Source organism: Gopherus evgoodei, chromosome 23, assembly GCF_007399415.2.
Source record: "Gopherus evgoodei ecotype Sinaloan lineage chromosome 23, rGopEvg1_v1.p, whole genome shotgun sequence".
NCBI lineage: Eukaryota > Metazoa > Chordata > Testudines > Testudinidae > Gopherus > Gopherus evgoodei.
The window spans coordinates 13,975,474-13,998,867 of NC_044344.1; the positions used below are offsets into that span (position 1 = coordinate 13,975,474).

A 23,394-nucleotide genomic window follows, 5' to 3' on the forward strand; every position below is an offset into this window, starting at 1 on the left:
ACAATTCCTTAACAAGTCAGTTTGAGAACTGTGTAAAGTACCTATGGGTCTGACTCTCAGGAACATATTAACTGTCCAAATTGCTGCTGCAAGAGTTTATTCCATCACTCTAGGCCTTCCTCATTAGGGAAAAGGCTGGTCATAAAACTTAGCAGGGTCAAGATAGTCTTTGCTCCATGTTGCACAGCAAGCAGCCCTCCTGGCACTGACTAATGGTTTTCAGTTGTATCGCCTACTTGGATTTATTTGCTGCACTATATTTCAGTTTAAAATTTTTTTTGGCTTCTCTATTTACCTTTGCTTGGTGAAGACTGAAATTGAAAGAATTACAGAATACAATACCATATCTAAGTGCTGTTGTACTATACCTTCATTAAATATTCAAGAGTCTTTGTTCTAGACCTTTCTTTTTAAACAGCTTTGGATTCTATATTATACCTGTCTTGTACAAGCATTAACCTTGTTTGTTTGCTAGGAGTAGCCTGTGTACTTTTATTAGTCCCAAGCGGATTTGTATGGAGAGCTTTGCATAGATTTAACTGAGTCATCTAAGGACTTGTCCCCACAATGGGATAATATGCTCTCCAGGGGCGTGATTTCTAAACACAGGACATGTTTAGTCTTGAGAAAATGTTAAGCACTGTTATAGAAGATGGTGATCAATTGTTCTGCGTGCTCCTTGGAGGTAGGACAAGAAGTACTGCAGTGGACTCAATTTGTAGCAAGGAAGACTTAGGCTAGGTATTAGGAAACCCTTTCTAACTATTATAAGGGTAGTTAAGCTCTGGAATAGACTTCTAAGGGAAGTTGTGGAATTGTCGTCACTGGAGGTTTTTAAGAATAGGTTGGACAAACAGCTGTCAGGGATGGTCTAGTTCTTCTTTGAGTGCTTGCTCTTGTCTATTCCACTGTAGGTGTGCGCACACCCACGTGCACGGCTGTCGGAGACTTTTGCCTTAGCGGTACCCGTAGGGCGGGTTGTGGCGCCCTCTGGAGTGCTGCACTCATGATGCGGTGTATCAGGCGTCGCCAGCTTTGCACCTTCTCAGTTCCTTCTTACCGCCCATGGTGGTCAGTCAGAGCACCTGTGTTCCTTGCTTTGCAAGTGGTCAGCGGTTTCTCGTCTAACTTACCCTTGTGCTTTACCTGTAAAGTTTAACCGTTATTAGTTCTTACGTACCCGTTAAGTGTTAGTTAAAGTCCCAGTGGGGACTTTGCCCCCGGCGGGGCACGCCCTGGTCTCCGGGTTTCAAGCCCTGCTCTTCATGTAACAGGCCTATGCCTATTAGTGACCCTCAGGAGAGTTTTCTACAGTGCCTCGGGGAAACCCATATAAAGGAATGCTATTGCATCTGCCAGAACTTTGTCTGTGGGCGCAAAGAGAATGGCTCTCCTGATGCAGGCTGTCCTGTGCCCTGCTTCGGAGCCGGCTCAGGTTAGATATTTGGCTGTGTATGTGTGTTCTCCCTGCGTGCTGCCCCAGCTCTGCAGCAGACCTCCGAGCGTACCGCCCAATGACCACAAGATCCGTTAAGGTACGAAGGTGCCAGGCCAGGTTTACTGTCGGCAAAGCACGGTAATAGCACCTTGCAGGCTCTACGAGGATACTAGGACATGTATGCCCATGACAATGGACATAGCTCAGTGAATGGCAGGACTTGTCATTTCTCTCCTCGGCTGGACAAAGATACTCCCTGTGAGATGCATCTTTATACCCTGATACAAAAAAGTTAGTATTGCCTCTTACATAGTTATACTTGAGGAATGTTTTTGTATCAGGATGTGTATGCGTCAGTATTCTGTGACTAGCGCTTCTTAGGAATGTGTATGTTTGCAATATCAGCCCTGTTCTTGCCAGATTCTGTGAACAGGTCCTGCCTCATGCCAGGTCTCTGATACAAGGGCTTATGTCTGATTCTCTTCCTACTACAGCGGCGCGGCCCGTAGCGCACCTCCAGCACCGGGATCCTCCTGGCACTGATCCCTGTCGCTGGTGCCAAAGAAAAAGACCAAGAAAGTGGCACTGAACAAGCCTGACCAAGGGGCTCTGGGCAAAGGACCCTGCTCGGGCCTTACACCTACTCCGGACCCACTAAAGGGCTTGGCCTTGGGGAGTTGTCCCTCCCTCCTCCGCCAAAGGGACCTTCCACTGACGGTAAAGGGCCTAGGCCTAGGCCAATGGTGCAGTCGACCCCCTCCAAGGCCCCGGTGCCTGCAGAGCTGAGAGCGCCTCTGCCACAGCTGACACTGGAATTAGCTAAGGCTCCCCGCAAGGACAAGCCCCCCGGCAAGGCCTCGCACAAAACAGGCGAGTGCCTCCGGAGCCAGGACAGAGCCCTAAGTCGCTATGTTCTTGGTCTCCGCATCAACCCAGGTCTCCGGCTCGCGACTACAAGTCATAGGCACCGCACTTCTGATCCCTATCGTGGCGCCGAAACTCGCCCAGGCGTCATCGATCTTCCTGGCACCAGTCTTTGTTGTGCCTTTGGTCCCTGTTGCCAAGACCTCAAGGGCGTTCCCCCACGTGGCACTGCTCCCCCTACCCCTGGCACTGGTTGGACCATTCCTGGCACTGGTCTCCAGCAGTGAAGGTGAGCCGACATTCAAACCTCCACAGCCCTGCCCTAGTCTCTGGAGGGTGACGACTTCTCAGGATCGGAGGCACAATTCAGCCTCTCACTCAGGCAACATAATTGGGCTCTGGAGGGTGCATCTGCGGCATCAGTGCCAACCTGGCAGCAGAGCCAGTGGCCGACCTCATGGTCTTATTGGCATGCATGGGGTGTTCCCGTCATGCTGGTGCCCCACTCCCTCCAGCCCTCAGTCGCAGAGTCAGACAGGCCAAAGGCGGCGCCCTCACTATCCATGGCACCATGTATGCCTTCCTGCCCGTTCCGTTAATCCAGAGTCTTGTTCAAGGTGAAGCAAGACAGAGCAAGTGTCATCCTCCTGGCCCTAGCATGACCTCGGCAGCCCTCGTTCGCCAGGCTCATGAGTCGTTCATCAGGCACTTTGTTGCAGCTGCCTGTTTGGCTGGATCTGCTGTCCCGGAACCACGGGAATCTGCTGCATCCAAACCTGGCGCTGCACTTGACAGCCTGGTTTCTGCATGGCTGAGCAGGGAAGAATGGCAGTGTTCTGCTCGTGTCCAGCAGGTCCTGCTGGGCAGCAGGAAACCCTCCTACGTGGCTAAGTGAAAGCTGTTCACGTGTTGGGCCTTGGATCTCCTGGCCTATTTGCTGCACCTTAAGCTTCAGGGCCTGTCACTGTCCTTTGTCAGGGTGAAACTGGCAGCCATTTTAGCTTTCCATCCTCTGTTTCATGGTAAGTCGGTCTTCGCTCATCTCATGAAGTTCCTGAAAGGTCTGGAACACCGTTACCCGAATGTCTGGGACCCGGTCCCTGCTTGGGACCTGAAGCTTGTGTTGTCCAGGCTCACGGGGCCCCCCTTTGCGCCCCTGGCTTCCTGCACCCTTCTGCTCCTCTCCTGGGGGGGGGGTCTCCTTTTTGGTTGCTATAACTGCAGCCCTTAGGGTGTCCGAGATCAGGGCACTCATGTTAGAGCTGCCTTACACGATCTTCTATGAGGACAAAGTCCAGCTGCATCCACACGCGGTTTTTCTGTCCAAGGTCATCTCCCAGTTCCATACTGTCAGGAAATATACCTGCTGGTCTTCTGCCTGAAGCCTCATACTATGGATGAGGAATGCAGGCTGCATATTCTGAATGTCTGGTGGGCACTGGCCTTCTACACAGAGGATGAAGACGTTCTGTAAGTCTACACAACTGTTTGTTGCTGTTGTGGACTGGATGAAGGGTTGCCCAGTGTCTACGCAGAGAATCTTGTCCTGGATCACGGCATGCATCTGCTATTGCTATGAGCTGGCGAAGGTGACCCCGCCAGTGATTGTGATGGCTCACTTGACTGGGGCGCAGGTGTCATCAGCGGCCTTTCTCGCTCAGGTGCCGATCCAGGAAATTTGTCGTGCCGCAACTTGGTCGTCGGTCCATATGTTTTTGCTTGCACTACGCACTGATCCAGCAGGCTCACACTGATGCTGGTTTCGGCAGAGCAGTACTTCAATCTGCGAGACTGAGAACTTGGAGCCCACCTCCGAGGATTCTGCTTGTGAGTTACCTACAATGGAACTGACATGAACAAGCACTGGAAGAAGAAAAAACGTTTACCTAGCTTTTGTAACTATTGCTCTTCGAGATGTGTAGCTCATGTCCATTACCCACCCTACTACCCCTGCGTCAGAGTTGTTGGCAAGAAGGAACCGAGATGCGCAGGGCCAGTGGCGTTTTATGTACTGCACCATGAGTGTGGCACAGCCAGCCCTATGGGTACCACTAAAACAAAAGTCTCCAGTCACGCATGTGGGCACACACACGCATAGAATGGAATGGACATGAGCAACACATCTTGAAGAACAACAGTTACAAAAGGTAGGTAACTGTTTTACTTGGTCCTGCCTCAGTGCAGGAGGCTGGACTTGATGACTTCTTGGAGTGTTAAAAATCAGGTCCTGCATCAGAGCCAGTCTTCTGGCATCCTAATGAGTGCAGCTGGCCTGTAATAGGCTGCCTGATTGGCTTCCCCACCAGATTGGTTGGAAAAGTCAGCAGACTGGCTCTTCAGCCTAGCAGTAGAAGCAGGTCAGCAGCTGCTGAAAGCATTTCTGATGGCTTCTGCATGTTCCCTGCCCTGGCCCCTCACTCTAGGTAAGCCAGTCCCAACCCTCGACTTGGATTCCTTACTTCTGACTCTGGTTCTGTGACCCGTGGTTCTGGCAGCTGGTCTCTGATTCTGGCTCTGAGGCATGACTCCCCATGTCTTGGTCACTGATATGAGGACCTTTCGAGCCCTACATTTCTATGATTCTATGAAACTGGGGCTCTGCAAGTGCAGAAGGGACATGTCTCTTGATTCAGGGTTTCAGACAAGGTGATCATTGAGCACAGTAACACCTCGGTTGATAACATAAATCTTACCAAATTTTCTGCTGCTGCTGAATAGTCGGATTATTGATGGTCACAAGATATGGTCATATGAGACCATTACTTTGATCTGAATACGGAATGTATTCTGTGCAGTAATACACTGGCTAGAGCTCTCTAACCTTAGAGATACTTGAACTGTGTGGTTCATATACTGGTGGTGCATAGGATTCAGCTCCAGCCAGAGGAACTGCCACTAGAGGTTGGCAGGACCAGTTCTGATCTGGGGAAAGTCAATTCTGTGAGCCATTGACTTAAATCTTTAAACCTTGGCTTCAGTTCATAAATTACCACTTTTCTGACTTAAAGATGCTTCCTCCAGTTTGAAAGGTCTGCAGGCACTATTGTGGTTGAAACAGTCCTGGGCTTCATAAGAAAAGCAGCTTGTTGCATTCCATCACATGGCTTGCTGCCTAAGTGGCACTCTTCACTCAAACTAGTGATTAGAGGACAAAAAAAGGAAGGAAGAAGAAGAAAACCAACCTGAACAACAATGAACAGAAAATCAGAGACACTTTTAGGAAACGTTTAACTCTTCACCCAAAGAGTGTCATCAGGAGGAGGGAGAAAACTTGTTCACCTTGGCCTCCAATGGTAGAACAAGAAGCAATGGACTTAAACTGCAGCAAGGGAGATTTAGGTTGGACATTAGGAAAAAGTTCCTAACTCTCAGGGTAGTTAAACACTGGAATAGATTGCCTAGGGAGGTTGTGGAATCTCCATCTCTGGAGATATTTAAGAGTAGGTTAGATAAATGTCTATCAGGGATGGTCTAGACAGTATTTGGTCCTGCCATGAGGGCAGGGGACTGGACTCAATGACCTCTCGAGGTCCCTTCCAGTCCTAGAGTCTATGAGTCTATGAGTAATTGCTAATTGTGACAAATAACAGACAGACAGTTTTCTTGCAGCAGTGATGCTGGTGTCATATAAGAAATTAGCTACTGCCAAGAAAAAAAATAAGAACATTACTGAATGGGCAAAAGTGTATTCAAATAAATTACGCTTGTTAGTAATTACTTACCTTGTGTGATTTTGGAATATGGTCATTTTAGAGACAAAACCTGTATCAATTCAAGCAAAACTCTAATACAGTGGTTCTCAAACTTTTGTACTGGTGAACCCTTTCACATAGCAAGTCTGAGTGCAACCTCCCCCCTTAAAAATTAAAACCACTTTTTTATCTATTTAACACCATTACAAATGCAGGAGGCAAAGTGGATTTGGGGTGGAGGCTGAGAGCTCACGACCCCACCATGTGATAACCTCGCAACCCCCGAGGGGTCCCGACCCCCAGTTTGAGAACACATGCTCTAATAGATATTAGAACTTTCTAATATGCTTAAATGGACACTCTTTTTCAAAGATGAGTTTAATTGTTCCACAGATATTCTAGTTGAATCCTGTTTCTTTTTCTTAATGAAAACTGGAATTCTGAAATTTTTGGGAGGAAAGAGAAGAACTTGCGGCTTAAACACAGAGCTTGAAGCCAGGTGTTCAGACAACAGAAGAGTAAGCATGGGAAGAACAGACAATTTGAGTTCCATTAGTGGCTTTGCAAGTCAGTCAATTTCTCTGTGGCTTAGTTTACCTGTTTGTAAAATGGGTGTGGCAGACTGCTCAGTGGCAATGGGGTTTAATTCGTTGTTTATAAAGTGCTTTTTGAGTATCAGATGGCAGTTGGTATAGGAATAAGTATCTTAGAAGTGTTTATCATGTACTATGCAAGAACTGTCTGTAAACACTGAGTTAATTTTAACAGAAAATTCTATCAAATCTACCATGATACATAAGACACACAATCAGTTTCATTTTTCCCAATTGTAAAACATATCTTTAAAACCTCACACCAACCTTTGCTAAAAGTTTGCTGGTTGGATAGCTAAGACTCTTAATTCAAAAGGGTATTCAGGTCTGCATGTTCGCTTAGTTTGTTGAGATTCAATGAAACATATTTTTGAAGCACACCAAATCTAAGTGCTAGCTCTTCTTATTATGGAAGATTAAATACTTAATCTACTATCTCCTTCCAAACTTGTACTAAGGGTACATCTACACTACGGGATTATTCCGATTTTACATAAACCGGTTTTATAAAACAGATTGTATAAAGTCGAGTGCACGCGGCCACACTAAGCACATTAATTCGGCGGTGTGCGTCCATGGTCCGAGGCTAGCGTTGATTTCCGGAACGTTGCACTGTGGGTAGCTATTCCGTAGCTCTCCCATAGTTCCGGCAGTCTCCCCCGCCCCTTAGAATTCTGGGTTGAGAGCCCAGTGGCTGATGGGGCAAAAATCATTGTCGCAGGTGGTTCTGGGTAAATGTCGTCAGTCATTCCTTCCTCCTGGAAAGCAACAGCAGACAATCATTTTGCGCCCTTTTTCCCTGGATTGCCCTGGCAGACACCATAGCATGGCAACCATGGAGCCCGTTCAGCTTTTTTTTTTTACAGTCACCATATGTGTAGTGGATGCCGCGGACAGAGGCGATACTCCAGCGCTACACGGCAGCATTCATTTGCTTTTGCATGATAGCAGAGATGGTTATCAGTCATTCTGTACTGTCTGCTGCCGGTGTAAACTGGCAATGAGATGACGGTTATCTGTCCTTCTGTGCTGTCTGCTGCTATCATGGGTGCCCCTGGCTGAGATCGGCCGGAGGCGCAAAGGCAAAACTGGGAATGACTCCCCGAGTCAATCCCTCCTTTATGGTTTCTAAAAATAGTCAGTCCTGCCTAGAATATGGGGCAAGTGTACTAGAGAACTAGTGTATCAGAGAGCACAGCTGCTCCATGTCAGATCCCACAGAAATGATGAGCTACATGCCATTCATGGAGGGTGCCTCTGCAACAATCCCTCCCGTTGCTTCCCTCCTTCCCCAACCTTCCTGGGCTACCGTGGCAGTGTCCCCCCCATTTGTGTCGTGAAGTTATAAAGAATGCAGGAATAAGAAACAATGCCTTGTTAGTGAGATAAAATGAGGGGGAGGCAGCCTCCTGGTGCTATGACAGTCCAGGCAGGACATTAAGCGGTGCGGGGGAGAGGAGCCCAGCATGCCGCTGCTATGATAGTCCAGGCAGGACAGAATCTTTTCTTTACACAGGAAAGGGAGGGGGCTGATGGAGCTCAGCCCCCAGTTGCTATGATGAGGACGGTTACCGGCCGTTCTGTACCATCTACTGGGAATGACCGAGAATCATTCCTATTTTCACCCAGGCACCCCCGGCCAGCCTCACCTGAAGCCAGCCAGGAGCACTCACGGGTTCATAATAAGGTCGGTTACCAGTCCTACTGCACCGTCTGCCACCGGGCAGGGGAGAGGAGTGGATACTGCTCTTCACTGCTGCAGCATCGCATCTATCAGCAGCATTCAGTAGACATAGGGTGACATTGAAAGAAGTCAAGAAACGACTTATTTCCCTTTTCTTTCACGTGTCTGTGTGTGTGTGTGGGGGGGGGGGGTAAATTGACGATCTATGCCCTGAACCACGCCGGACAATGTGTTTGAACCTACAGGCATTGGGAGCTCAGCCAAGAATGCAAATACTTTTCGGAGACTGTTGTGGACTGTGGGATAGCTGGAGTCCTCAGTACCCCCTCCCTCCCTCCATGAGCGTCCATTTGAGTCTCTGGCTTCCCGTTATGCTTGTCATGCAGCACTGTGTAGCCTGGAGATTTTTTTTTCAAACGCTTTGGCATTTTGTCTTCTGTAACAGAGCTTTGATAGAACAGATTTGTCTCCCCATACAGCGATCAGATCCAATATCTCCCCTACGGTCCATGGTGGAGCTCTTTTTGGATTTGGGACTGCATTGCCACCCCTGCTGATCAGAGCTCCAAGCTGGGCAAACAGGAAATGAAAATCAAAATTTCGCGGGGCTTTTCCTGTTTACCTGGCCAGTGCATCCGAGTTCAGATTGCTTTCCAGAGCGGTCACAGTGGTGCACTGTGGGATACCGCCCGGAGGCCAATACCGTCGATTTACGGCCACACTAACCCTAATCCGATATGGTAATACCGATTTTAGCACTACTCCTCTCGTTGGGGAGGAGTACAGAAGTCGGTTTAAAGAGCCCTTTATATCGATATAAAGGGCCTCGTAGTGTGGACGGGTACAGTGTTAAATCGGTTTAACGCTGCTAAAATCGGTTTAAATGCGTAGTGTAGACCAAGCCTGTGAGTCCAGGGACAGAAATGTAGGATTGTTAAACATACTTTTATTGCACTGGAAAAAGGGGAATAAAAGATATGGAGAGGTGTCTTCAGATGCATCTTTTTAAAATGTCTATAGGCTGATTTATATACCTGCCACATAAAGGTGTGTGCTTGACAAATGTTATCTTCCTATGCTTTCCTTTTGAGCATTTGGTCTTGTTTGACAGATCAGTTGGGTTCTTCCTTTTAAAAACACTAGTGCTTGTACTGCTCTGGCTGACATTACGATGAATGATGAGCTATTCTGGGGCTGACTGCTCTTTTGAGACCCCTCCTTTCTTCCAGCCTCTCCATCTGATTTTTTCCCCTCCTCTCCACTCCTTGCTTTCCCTTGAATTCACTTTGACAAGCTTCCTCTCCAGTATGTTTTTAATTCCATCACTGTGACTAATCTAGCACAAATGTTTCCCTTATGTATCTTTTTCGGAGTGTCTAAGCACGTCTCGGGTAGTTAGCTGCAAACCGTAGAGGAGACACTTTCTTCATTTCTTCACCTCTAGTTTTGAAACTTTCATACAGAGAAAGGCTGATCCAATGGTTAGAGTGCTAGGACTTGAGGTTGTTTCAATTCCCTGCTCTGATGCAGACTACCTGTGTAAACTGGGCAGGTCACTTTAGTGTCTTTGTGCTTCAGTTTTCTGTCTGTAAAACAGAATAGTTCCTCCCCACTTCACAGAGGAGAAACGCACTAAAGACAGTGTGCGGGGCTCAGATACCACAGCAATGGGAACCAGATATGTATCCCTATAAAAATCAAGTTGGTAGTAATGTTAATGTGGAAGTATCCATTGCAGTTTAGCTGGGATGTTCATTACAGGCTATTATGAAGTACAAAAACTACTTTGAAAAAGCATTAAGCTTTGAAACAAAATGAAATCCAAAAAATTCAAAATGAAGGCATTATCCTGATGCTATAAAGAGAGATCCCAAGATGGGTTTAGGAGTCTCTCTCTCATGTTGACCTTTCTGGATTTCTCCACTGTAGAACATTTAAATAGATGTAAGTTTAAGCGAGAGAAACTCCAGTTATGTATAAGATCTCAGTGCCATGAAGGGTGTATGTGACAGCACTGGAGACCAGTGTCCTTGTTCACAGACGTGGTAAAACAGGGCAGTGCCTGTCCCAGCAGTACCCTGCCAATGTGCTTCAACTTGGACTTGGAAAAGCCGCTATTGGTCTCCCTGGCCCATTCCATCCTTGATGTCTCTCATAACAAGGATGTTAGTTACTACCAGTTTTGACCTTTGTGTTGTGGAAACCTATGATGTTGGAACTGGATTTAAACCGACTCGTTCTTCATTGTGCTCAGGTCCACAGATCCATCACAATGAGTACTTCAGCCTGTATGCAGCTTGGGAGTCAACTCAATCCTGGCAGTGACTGGCAGAAGGAGAATGCCTGCTTCCTGAAAATCCTTCCAGTTTTTTCTGCCTGCTGGTGGCTTGGCCAAGGTTCCCTGCTGCAGAGCTTCCTTCAGGGAAATTCCAAACTTTATTTCAAGTTTTCAGGCTAACAGTTCCCATTCCCATCTGGGTCCTGTGGCTGTGTTTGAACTTTCAAAGGAAGTTGTCCCCTCACCACTGCTCCCCCTTTAGAGGTGTTTGCTGTGGTTGATATCCCAGCAGTCTTCAGGGAAATCTAGGTGAGAAAAGCCAGAGGTAAAAGGAGGGGGCTGTGTCCTGCTGGGGAGCTTAGCTGTCTCTGGGGGAGGATGTAGCCCGATCACTTCAGCCACCCTCTCTTGTGCAGGAAGGGACGCAGGCAGGATTGGAGAGGCAGGCTCTCCTCGGCAGACAGTCTCCTTACCCTTTTCCATGGATACCTTGATAGCAAGGATATATCCAATTCTAGGAAGGTTCCAAAAGATTCAGGACCTCCTTGCATTGTTTCGGAACTGCAGGAAGCCAACTATAGCATTGAGCCTTCAAGTACATGGCCTCCTAGTACTGTGCAAAGGGATCACTCCATGGAAGCAGTCAGACAACAGGCACCTTCACGGCTTCATCTTTAAGGTCCATTCCTGGGAACATATCAAGCGAAGGTTCTGGCATAGGTAATCAACTCTTTTAAATGGTGGTCAGTCCATAAAGGATACCCATATGCCTTCTAGATCACCTTATCTTCACAACCAGTGTCAGCTTCAATGGATGGGAAGCACATTTGGGATCTCATGCAGCTCAAGACATCTGGAACCTAGAGGAAAGAGGCCACAGTGTAAATTTCCTGTAACTAAGAGCAGTCAAGCTGATGCTGCAAAGCTTCCAGTCCAGCCTAGAGAGGAATCACATCCTCAGTCAGACAACATGACTGTAGTTGCATAAGTGAACAACCACTAGTGATCAAGAAGCCCAGTGCTATATGCTGAAGCGATAGAAATAATGCAGTGGGCATAAGAATGGCCATGGTAGGTCAGACTATGGTCCATCTAGCCCAGGATCTTATTTTCCAACTGTGGCCAGTGCCAGGTGCTTCAGAGGGAATGAACAGAGCAGGGCAATTTACCGAGTGATCCATCCCCTGTTGTCCAGTCGCAGATTCTGGGCAGCACCGTTTCTCGTCAGGTGTCTGCCTGTAGTAGCATGGTGTTTGCAGAATCTCTGGATTTCTGTGTCAGAGAATCCAAGGTAGCCTTTGGGTCCGGTTAGCCAAGCAGGCAGGAAGGCCTGCCTCTGTTTCTCAAATGAGACACATGTGATGTGAGCCCCGACCAAAAAAACCCCGTGAACTACTGATGTCAGTATTTGTCCATCAAGACTTGTTTTCTGGTAGCCATCCCGTCCTCCAGATGAGTGTTGGAGTTGGCAGAGCTTTCTGTGCAGGAGCCCTACTGCATATTTCATGAAGACAAGGTAGTGCTCAGAACTCCGGAATCGTTTCACCCAAAGGTGAACTCTTCCTTCCATGCGTCCAAGAAGTGATTCTCCCTTCATTGTGTCCAAGGTCACAGCATCCCACTGAGGAGATGTTGGAAGGGCTCTGAAAATTTACCTAAAACATAGAGTCCATGTGGAGATTCGGTACCTTTTTGTATCCTTCCACTTGAAATGTCAAGGACTCAGATTCCAAGTCCTCCAGTGCTAGGTGGAGTAGACAATGTATTACGGAAGTGTACAAGGCATGGGAGATTCTAGTTCCAGAAAGGGTCAGGGCACACAGGGCTGTTTCTGCCCCCAGGCTTCATGCAGGCTGAAGTACCCATTGTAATGAATCTGTGGACCTTATTTCTTAAGGAAAGGTAACTTTCAGGTAAGCATGGATTAAACTTTCCTATTGTCATAAATCACAGAACAAACATAAAATAGCTTTTTTCAGACATTTATCTAGGCTGAAGTCTCCCAAACCTGCTGTAAACATGAATAAATATTACACTGATTTGTAATTAAAAAAAATTAATCCAGATAACAAGTAACTGAATACTTTCTTGATGACATGTGAGCTAAATATTACGAAGACTGGGCATTTGCCATCCATTTGTTTTCTGACAAGGATTTTTCCCACAGGTTTCAGAGTGGTAGTCGTGTTAGTCTGTATCAGCAAAAACGACGAGGAGTCCTTGTGGCACCTTAGAGCAGGGATTCTCAAACTGGGGGTCAGGACCCTCAGGGGGTCACAAGGTTATTACAGGGGAGGTTGCAAGCTGTCAGCCTCCACCCCAAGCCCCACTTTGCCTCTAGTATTTATAATGGCGTTAAATATATTTTAAAGTATTTTTAATTTATAAGAGTGGGTCACACTCAGAGGCTTGCTATGTGAAAGGGGTCCCCAGTACAAAAGTTAGAGAACTGCTGCCTTAGAGACTAACAAATTGATTTGGGCATAAGCTTTTGTGGGCTAAAACCCACTTCATCAGATGCATGGAGTGAAAAATATAGTAAGCAGTGTGTGTGTACATATATTTTACAACACATGAAATGATGGGAGTTGCCTTACCAAGTGGGGCATCAGTGCTGATGAGGCCAATTCAGTTAAAGTGGAAGTGGCCTATTCTCAACAGTTGACAAGAAGGAGTCCCTCTGATATTCATTCCTTCTTGTCAACTGCTGGGAGGAACAGTCATCAGTGTCTTCGGTTGCTTAGAAGGAGTCAATGGAGGGATTCTGAGTCAGGGAAAATGGTTCTGTGTTGTGCCTTGCAGAAGAAGCAATACAGGACAACTGCTTGGGGAGGCCGTGGCAACAGTATTTTAAAGCCACCTTCATACTGCTTCGATTCTTGGCATTCTGGAGACCGATGCAGCTACGAGTGTAACATGGAGCAGCCCCAGAGGCTGCTTTAATTGGCTGCAACCTTATTCAAGAAGCCTATGGGCTATGCTACAGCCCAGTGTAGTTCAGAATTTCTATAGCACTCAGCCTACAGAGGTTCCCCTCCAGTATGCCCTCTGCCAGGCGCCAGTGGGGCAGCATAAGTTGACTCTTTGTATCTTCTGTTCTAGAAGAATTCTTCCCTAGCCAATTGTGGAACCTATATGGTCTCTATATACTGCTTGAATGGCATATATGGGCCTGAGCTAGAATTGACCAAGGGTGCTGGAGATGTGGTCCAATCAGGTTATGGGTAAGCCAGGCTTAGGGCCTATTAGAGAAAACTTATGGCTGTTCAAGGTGACCCCCTGAAAAGTGGATGGTGAAGCAGCCTCATTTGGCGGGGCTCATGGTTGCAACTATAGTTGTGCTCCCCTGGGGGAATCTTTGAATGTGAGTGGTGAAACATAACTCTCTCCCCCTTGGGATAAAGTCCTCTGGAGTGCAGATGGTCCATTTGCACCTCTGTGGACCAGTTGGGGGAATCTGACCCCATACTTTTCAAGAACACATGTCTTTGTTTCACTGACTCGTTATTATACTGGGACCCCTTAATTTGTCTATACGTATTCCATGCAAACATGTCCCCCTAGGTCACCTTATTACCCCAAATGCTCCTCAATAACAGTAGCTTTGTCTTGTTTCCTTTCTGTAACTGAAGAGAAAATGTCAGTTAATATATTATGTCGTGTTCATATTCAAAGGCAAACTGTTTAGGGAATGCATACTTACTTTAATTGTGCATTCATGTGTTTTATTTAGTAAATTGTATCCTTCACAAAGTTCTTAGCTCTATGTAAGTCATTGTTTGATTTGTCCCCGTAGGAGCCATATTATGTCCGATGCATTAAGCCCAATGAAAAGAAGTCATCACAGCTGTTTGATGAAGAACGCTGCAGGCATCAGGTGGAATACCTTGGACTTCTGGAGAATGTCAGGGTCCGACGGGCAGGATTTGCCTACCGCCAAACATATGAAAAGTTTCTTCACAGGTGAGAAGGGAACTAGTGCATGATTTTTTTTTTTTTTGAGATGTCTGCTGGCTTTCTAGGCTGTTGGTTGAGCTGCACAATCTAATGATCTGCTTTCACTGTGATCTGTAAACATAGAATACTTTCGTCTGGTGATCTTTAGTCATGAATGGTGTATGTATATTGTTTCTTTTTTGAGCACACACTAGTGGCTTGGATAAAACACTGTTAGTCATAGAAAGGTGCTGGTTGTCTCAGCCTGATATGGCAGCAGATGCACAGACTTGAGGAATGCATTCTTTATGGGCTACCATTTTCCACCCTTTATAAACAGCAGGGTTGAAAGCCCCATGACCCCAATTAGACTGAACCAGTGTTCTGTTACTGTCTTAGTATCGTTAGAGTTAATGGACAATGAAGATCCTTCACACAAAAATTAACCCTAGACACAGAATTAAATAATGTCTTGTGTTTTTCTCTTCTAAATATTGTCTTATATTTTTGGAGAAGTATGGAAAGTTTCCTTTTCTGGGGGAGAAAATAACTTTCCAAATATAGTGACATTACATGGGTCAGAAAGGAAACTTTTGGACTCAGTGAATTTATAAATAGAAGGTGAGAGATAGGAATGAGATGATATGACTTGACCCCATGAAAACATGATTTTTGATGCATGCTGGACTGTGTTTTGAGTAGCTAGAAATGTTGCTTAAGCTAAGGGCTTGTTTTCACTACCAGGGAGATGGACACTGCTGCAATCGAAGCAGTGGGTGTCGATTTAGCGGGTCTAATGAAGACCCGCTAAATCGACTGCAGAGCACTCTCCAGTCCACCCCGATACTCCATCTCTCCGAGAAGAGTAAGGTAAGTCAACAGGAGAGCATCTCCCATCGATGCAATGCAGTGAAGATACTGTGGTAGGTCGATGTAGGCTGTCTACTCCAGCTACGTAAATAACGTACCTGGAGTAGCGTAACTTAAGTCGACTTACCGTATAAGTGAAGACAAGCCCTAAGGTTTCTTACAGTGTATGTAAAGTACTGTGCCTACCTAGAATTTCATCATCTTGCTGGTGGATCATTGAATTGGTTTTGGTTTTTGATTCATTTTTCCAGTAACTGAAGGATAATAAAAGGGTATGGTTCAACTAATACTATTTACTGTACTTCATTTTTGTCATGAACTGTAACTTTTCATCATCATACAAGTTTAGGGCTTGATTCTGCCCTCATTCACACACATGCACATTATCAGGAATCCATTAAAATCTGCTCTTATGATTGCACAAGAAGCTACTGTTTAGTGGATATGTGATAAGCTCTTGTATGTCTGAGAGCAAAATGAAGCTAATGGCTGGAAAATTAGATTAATGTACAGCAACTGGTACAACCTTTTAACCCCTTGTTGCATTGCTTAGCCATAAAACACTCCAGCACACTTGATTTCTCACTTTATTAGCGGAAGCAAGCGAAACAATAATTAACATACTGTATCCTGACCTCCTTACTCTCTTTACTTAGAACTTGTATTCAGGAAAGCTCCCACTGTGGTCACAGTGAGTCTGATTATTTAAGAACTGAGTAGAGATCCTAGAACCTGGCCAAATATCACTTTACAGTAAAGTAAGCTCAAGCCTATTTAGATCCAGCCCGTAGTCAATCTGTTTTCACTTGGTTTCACTGGCATCCTTAGGGGTAAAATGCATCTTGAAATCAATACATTATCATTAAATGCTTGTGTGTTGCATTATTGGTTTTAACATCTAAATTACCAAAAATCTTATGGCTTGGTATCTTTTGGGGAAGGTGCTGGCTAGGCAGCTTGGTTTCTTGAGGGTATAATCAAACACTTTTCATTATTGTCATTCTCAGCTCTAATGCCTCTTCTAAAGAAACATTAAGTGTGGCATGAAAATAACACTGGAAACCTCACCAACTGAATTGTGGTGATAGAAATCTCTTGCTACATGTTCAAACCCAGAGTTTATCTGCAAATATTATGTCTGAATTTCAAAGGACTTCCATTTAGGATTGTAGGTTTTAAAAAATAATCTTTCTTCTTTCAGTTTCCTTCTGTAGGTTAAAAATGAAGGGGAGAGAAAAAACAAAGGAGTGCAGAGGAGAATGTTTACTGTATGGATGACCCTGAAGGCTGTTGAGATCTTTAGGCATGGGGGAGGGGAAGAGCTATTCTGTCAGGCAGCAGATTTATTCTGGGTCCTGCTTCGTTATAATTAGCCGTAAGGTTTTGGGATTTTGACTTGCTAGGGGATCAGGGTCATGCTCTTTGCCTCAGGGAAGGAATTAGTGAGCTTGAACTGCACATGCTGCTGGAGAGATGGAAAGCTTGCAGCAGTATTCTGACAATGTTAATACTACCAGTTGTTGTATTAAGAGAGAGTGAGCGTAATGTTGTATAAATCTTGGATCTCTTTTGTTGATGTAGCCTTGTCTCTTCTGGAGATTTTAATTTCTCTCCACCTCTTTCATAAAATCTTCCTCCACCTTGTTATACAAGTTTTAGATCTGACATTTTATTCCTCTAAGGTCTGCTTAATAAAAGGTGGATTTGCTCCGTCACCCTGATTGTCTCTTTCATGTAATGTGAAATGTCTCATGGTGAAAGATTTTTCCATTTTATATCCCAGTGAATTAATTATAGCAGAAACATTTTTCCACTGGGAATAGAGAGCAGAGATCTGAAACCGAACGAAAGTGTTTTGGTATGTGTGTGTGTGTAAAATATTTATTTATGTACTGCATACAGATTTATTTGAGAGTGAGAGCTCTGAGCCCTTCCAAATATAAATGCAAAAACTCTTCATCGTGAGACCGTAAAGGATTTTTAAAAAAATGTCAGCTTTTTTGTACTTTAGCATACCTAAACCAAACAATCATGTTGTGCCTTCCATTACCCTCTGTCACTGATATACTGGGGCCTGCTTCGAACCATGTGCTACAGTAGGTTTTTTGCTGTCAAGTTCGTTCAGCGGTTAATTTTAATAGAACAGTGACAGTATTGTATACGTTTTGTATAGTGTTATTTAGTCAGTGTAGTACCCTCTTTTTTGTTATAGAATGAACCCCAGCAACTTCAGATTAGACCCTATTTCCTATTAAAAAACAAAAAAAAAGTTTTCCAAGGTTGTGACACCAGATTTGTGGTTGTCCATCTAACATTTATTTTGGAATTAGCTTGCCAACTGAAAAAAAAAGCCTAGAAAATTGGGATAGAATTTGGACTTCTCAGTTCATGGGTTTTTAAATGGGCGAATAGTTAAAACTGCTGAATGTGTTTCCTTTAGAACACAAATGTGGATAATGTTGTTATGGTGAATTGCCTATTGCATTATTGATTAAGTCTGTAAATCATATGCAGAATATTCATTGTTGCCCCCTTGCAAAAACCTATTTATCCAATCAGCAATTCTCAAATAGAGCATACTTTATGGCAGAGCAGAGTCAGATCTGGTTATTTTCCTGTTTGATTCATAGTTGTTTAATGCTGAACTGTTTTCTGCTTTTCTTTGTTTGTGTGTGGGGAGTTTGGAAAACTGAATAATTAAATGCCTGATAAAGGTGGATAGTTCATGCACCCTACTTGATGATCAGCTTGTGACAGGTTCCCCAGGGTGCAACCCGGAACTGGGGTACCGCTGAGCCCTCTGGCTTACAAACCTGGGCTCTCTCACACTGTGGTGCTGTTGCTAAGCCACAAACCTCTCCAGGTACTGCACCTACACAGACATCCACAGCCAGGGACACACGCAGCTGAGTTACATGAATGCTTTTGCCAGTTGCTTATGAACCAACAATAGAGAGGCTCCAGCCAATTCCCTCAGCTCCCCAGCCTTGTACCCCAGAGCAGTACCATCTTGCCCTGACCAGTGTAAGTTTTATTACCCAGTCTGCCACTTCTGCAAAAGAAAGAGGAAATGCACCAGCTTTTGTACACTGAGCAGATTTCCCAAAGCATTTCAACAAATATGCACTGTTTTAGGTAAAATATAAAATAGATTTATTAACTACAGAAAGATAGATTTTAAGTGATTATAAGTAATAAGTGTACAGATCAAAGTTAGTTACCTAAGAAATAAAAGTAAAATTGGAATCTGAGTTCTATAAACTAGACAGGGTTCGAATCAAGTAGTGTCTCACCCTGGTAGATGATATAGTTCCTGAATACACAGGCTGGGATTCTCCTTTCCAGCCTGGGACCAGCTCCCCTGTTCAATCTTTGTTCTCTGGACTTGTTTCCAGATGTTGAGTTGTGGCGGGAGAAGAGTCCAAGTGATGATGTCACTTCCCCTCTTTTTTGTAGTTTCTTTCAGCTTCCTGGAAAGAACCTTTGCTATGACACGAGTCAAGCATAGAATCATAGAAGATTAGGGTTGGAAGAGACCTCAGAAGGTCATCTAGTCCAACGCCCTGCTCAAAGCAGGATCAACCCCAACTAAATCATCCCAGCCAGGGCTTTGTCAAACTAGGCCTTAAAAACATCTAAGGATGGAGATTCCACCACCTCCCTAGGTAACCCATTCCAGTGCTTTTCCACCCTCCTAGTGAATTAGTTTTTCCTAATATTCAACCTAGACCTCCCCCACTGCAACTTGAGACCATTGCTCCTTGTTCTGTCATCTATTACCACTGTGAACAGCCTACGTCATCTCTTCAGGTAGTTGAAGGCTGCTATCAAATCCCCCCCTCACTCTTCTCTTCTGCAGACTAAACAATCCCAGTTCCCTCACCTCTCCTCGTAAGTCATGTGTACCAGCCCCATAATCATTTTTTTTGCCCTCTGCTGGACTCTCTCCAATTTGTCCACATTCTTTCTGTAGTGGGGGCTCCAAAACTGGATGCAGTACTCCAGATGTGACCTCACCAGTGCTAAATAGAGGAGAATAATCACTTCCCTCGATGTGCTGGCCATGCTCCTACTAATGTAGCCCAATATGCTGTTAGCCTTCTTGGCAACAAGGGCACACTGCTGATTCAGATTGATCTTTTCATCCACTGTAATCCCAAGGTCCTTTTCTGCAGAACTGCCACATAGCCACTCGGTCCCTAGTCTGTAGCAGTGCATGGGATTCTTCTGTCCAAAATGCAGGACTCTGCATTTGTCCTTGTTGAACCTCATCAGATTTCTTTTGGCCTAATTCTCCAATTTGTATAGGTCCCTCTGGACCCTATCCTTACCCTCCAGCATATCTACCTCCCCCCACAGCTTAGTGTCATCTGCAAACTTGCTGAAGGTGCAATCCATCCCATCATCCGGATCATTAATAAACATGTTGAACAAAACCAACCACAGGACCTAACCCCTGTGGCACTCCGTTTGATAGAGGCTGCCAACTAGACATCAAGTCGTTGATCGCTACCCATTGAGTCCGATGATCTGGCCAGCTTCCTATCCTCCTTTTAGTCCATTCATCCAGTCCATACTTCTTTATCTTGCTGGTGAGAATACTGTAGGAGACCATATCAAAAGCTTTTCTAAAGTCAAGATATATCACGTGCACCGCTTTCCCCATATCCACAGAGCCAGTTATCTCATCGTAGAAGGCAATCAGGTTGGTTAGGCATGACTTGCCCTTGGTGAATCTATGCTGACTGTTCCTGATCACTTTCCTCTCCTCCAAGTGCTTCTAAATGGATTCCTTGAGGACCTTCTCCATGATTTTTCCAGGGACTGAGGTGAGGCTGACCTGTCCTTCGTTTCCTGGATTCTCCTTCTTCCCTTTTTTTAAAGAGGGGCACTATATTTGCCTTTTTTGAATCATCCGGGAGCTCCCCCAATGGCCATGAGTTTTCAAAGATAATGGCCAATGGCTCTGCAATCATATAAACCAACTCCCTCAGCACCCTTGAATGCATTAGATCCGGCCCCATGGACTTGTGCATGTCCAGCTTTTCTGAATAGTCCCTTAACCTGTTCTTTCACCATTGAAGGCTGCTCATCTCCTCCCCATACTGTGCTGCCCAGACAATATAGGGGTGCCAGGATACCGCTTTGGATTGCAGAGTGCTACACAGCTGCCTGCTACTTTCTAGCATAATGAAACTAGTCTGGGAATGGTACAGAAATGATGGGCAAGGAGATGAATGCAGGATTTGTCCAGTTTTTCTGAATAAACATTAAGTACATAGCTCAATTTCAGTTGACTTCTGCAAAGAAGTAAGTTGAAATAAAGGTTTTGTTCTTAGCAAATGTTTAAAAACTGTTGAAATGGAAAGTCTGGAAATAACTTGAGTAGCGGATTAGCTCATCCTGCAAGGATTTATGGGTGGGCTCTGTCATGTTGCATCTGTTCTTATTGGGGTGACTGTGGTGGTTCTTATAGGTATTCCACAAATCATCGTCCTTCAATTCTGCTGCTGCTCGCATTCCTTTTTGTACTTCTCATGGAATCGTCACATCCACAGAATATCTAAATTATTACAGCCTCAGCGAACAGAAATCTTAATCTCAAACATAAACTTTGCAATGTGTTTAAGGGTGGCCTTGGAGCACAGATGGGAAGTTGATGATGGATTTAATTTTTTTGTGTTAATCTAGATACAAGATGGTCTCAGAATTTACTTGGCCAAACCATGACCTCTCTTCAGACAAAGAAGCTGTGAAGAAATTGATTGAGTGCTGTGGGTTTCAGCATGATGTAGCCTATGGGAAGACCAAGATTTTCATACGAACTCCACGGACACTCTTCACCTTGGAGGAACTGCATGCCAAGATGCTTGTTAGAATTGTCCTCTTCCTACAGAAGGTAAAGTTAGCTTTAGTGCACTGATAAACCTCATCTTAGTGTTCATAAAATACCATCTCTCCTTACCAAGCCTTCTCAAGGTAATCTCACAAAGGTGATGAGTCTGCACAAAGCTTTAACAGAATTGCAGTTTATTTGATTTTTGAAAAGCTCTGTTCAGCTCTTTCAATACTTTTCTACATAAAATGTTGAGCTAGAGTCCAGTGAGGCTGTTGAACCTATAAACATGCTATATACCCTTGCAAAATGTAAGGTCTTCTACAAAAGTATGAATATTTATGGGTAAATTAAAGCGCTTTGCCCAGAGGTTCACATAGAACATGTACTTTGACTCGGCTGTGTGTTTATCCTTAGGGTAAATAATTTTGATGTTCTGTTACTACTAAGTCAAAGCAGAATGGCTCTGGATATACAGGGCACTGCACTGACATGGTCTAAGCAAAGAGGAACAGCCAGAGATACATGATACTCTTGCTTATGGAAGATGTTTCTCTAAGCAATAGAAAATTTTAATCTTTTTCTAAAAGACTTATTTGTCTACTGAATTCTTTTCAGGAGTTTCTGGGACAGTTTCTGTTGGAGTAATTTGGCTTTGTAACATAGGCAAGGTGAAATACGAAAAAGAGCTCCACTGCTTTATGGAAGATCTGGGTTGCAGTCACAGTCCTGGTTTCCTGAATCCCAGATGAACATGTGCTGACACATATACGGCACACTTCTCTGATGGCTAGCAGGGCCATTCCATTTTAGTGGGAAAAAAATTTCTTCCTACTTGAAAGTTCCATGTCTCTGGCCTGGTCTACACTAGTCTGTTATTTCAGAATTAGCCAAGTTAATTCGGAAAAAAAAAATGATTCCGTCCGCATGACCAAACCAGCTTTTTCGATTTAAAGGGCTCTTTAAATCGATTTCTATACTCCACCTTGGCAAGTGGAGTAGCGCTTAAATCGAGATCGCAATCCCAGGTTAAAGGTATTGTGGATGCAATTCAACGTTATTGGCCTCCAGGAGTTATCCCAGAATGCTCCCTTCTGACCACTCTGGACAACACTCTCAACTCCGATGCACTAAACAGGTGGACAGGAAAAGCCCTGGGAACTTTTGAATTTCATTTCTAGTCAGCACAGTCCACCATCACAGGTGACCATGCAGAGTCCACCATCACAAGAGATAACGCAGTCCCCGATTTGCAGGCGAGCCCCAGCATGGTCTGAATGGGAAGTACTGGATTTCATTGCATGTTGGGGAGACGAGTCTGTTATGGCAGAACTACATTCCAAAAAAAGGAATGCAGATACGTAAGCTTAAGTCTCCAGAGCCATGCCGGAAAGAGGCTACTCCAGAGACACAGAGCAGTGTCATACAAAAATCAAGGAGCTCAGGCAAGCATATCAAAAAGCCAGGGAGGCAAACGGGCACTCTGGATCACAGCCCCATATGTTCCGCTTCTACCGTGAGCGCGATGCAATTATGGGGGGTGATGCCACCACTACCCCACCACTGTCCATGGACACCTGCAAGGGGGGAGTTGCATGGAGTGAGGAGAAAGAGTCATTGGCGGACGAAGAGGAGGAGGAGGACAATGCACAGGTGGCAAGTGGGGAATCCGTTTCCCCCCCTAGCCAGGAACTATGCTTAACACTGGAGCCAATAGCCTCCCCCCAGACCCAGTGCTGGCTCCCGGACCATGACCCTGGAGAAGGTACTTCTGGTGAGTGAGAGCCTGATCGGAGCCATGCGGTGGGGGTCGGAGGAGAAGCCCAGGCGCGCTGGACTGTTCGCATATAGTTTAAAGGGCTCATCCCTGCTCAGAACATCATCAGAGCCACGCAGTGGGGCGGGGTTGGTTGTTGTGTGAAGAGCCTGCAGGCCTTCCTTTATGGCAAACAAACCAGGCATTGCTTGCAGTGGGAAAGGAGTCCTAGCAGTTTAAAATATTGAAATGAATGTAGTAAAAGCAGAACCCTGCATGCCCTTAGGCTGCCTGCAAGCTGAATTCTGTACCCAGCTGTGTGTGATGGCTTCCTCATACTAAAGTGTCCCCTTTGTTCTCTGAAATGTATATTTTAAAATACTACCCTCCCTTTTTCTCCTCCCGCAAGTGCAAATGTTTCAACACCGCCCCTATCTACTCCGTCCC

General features: G+C 45.1%; 1 protein-coding gene across 1 annotated transcript in view; it reads left to right on the top strand.

The window, feature by feature from the left end:
* Positions 1-23,394, top strand: part of MYO1D (myosin ID) — a 341,939-nt gene that overhangs the window by 129,305 nt on the left and 189,240 nt on the right. The window contains exons 15-16 of the mRNA XM_030541463.1: positions 14,346-14,512; positions 21,047-21,254. Of these exons, the coding sequence (XP_030397323.1) occupies positions 14,346-14,512; positions 21,047-21,254 (375 nt within the window). The remainder of the gene's footprint in view (positions 1-14,345; positions 14,513-21,046; positions 21,255-23,394) is intronic.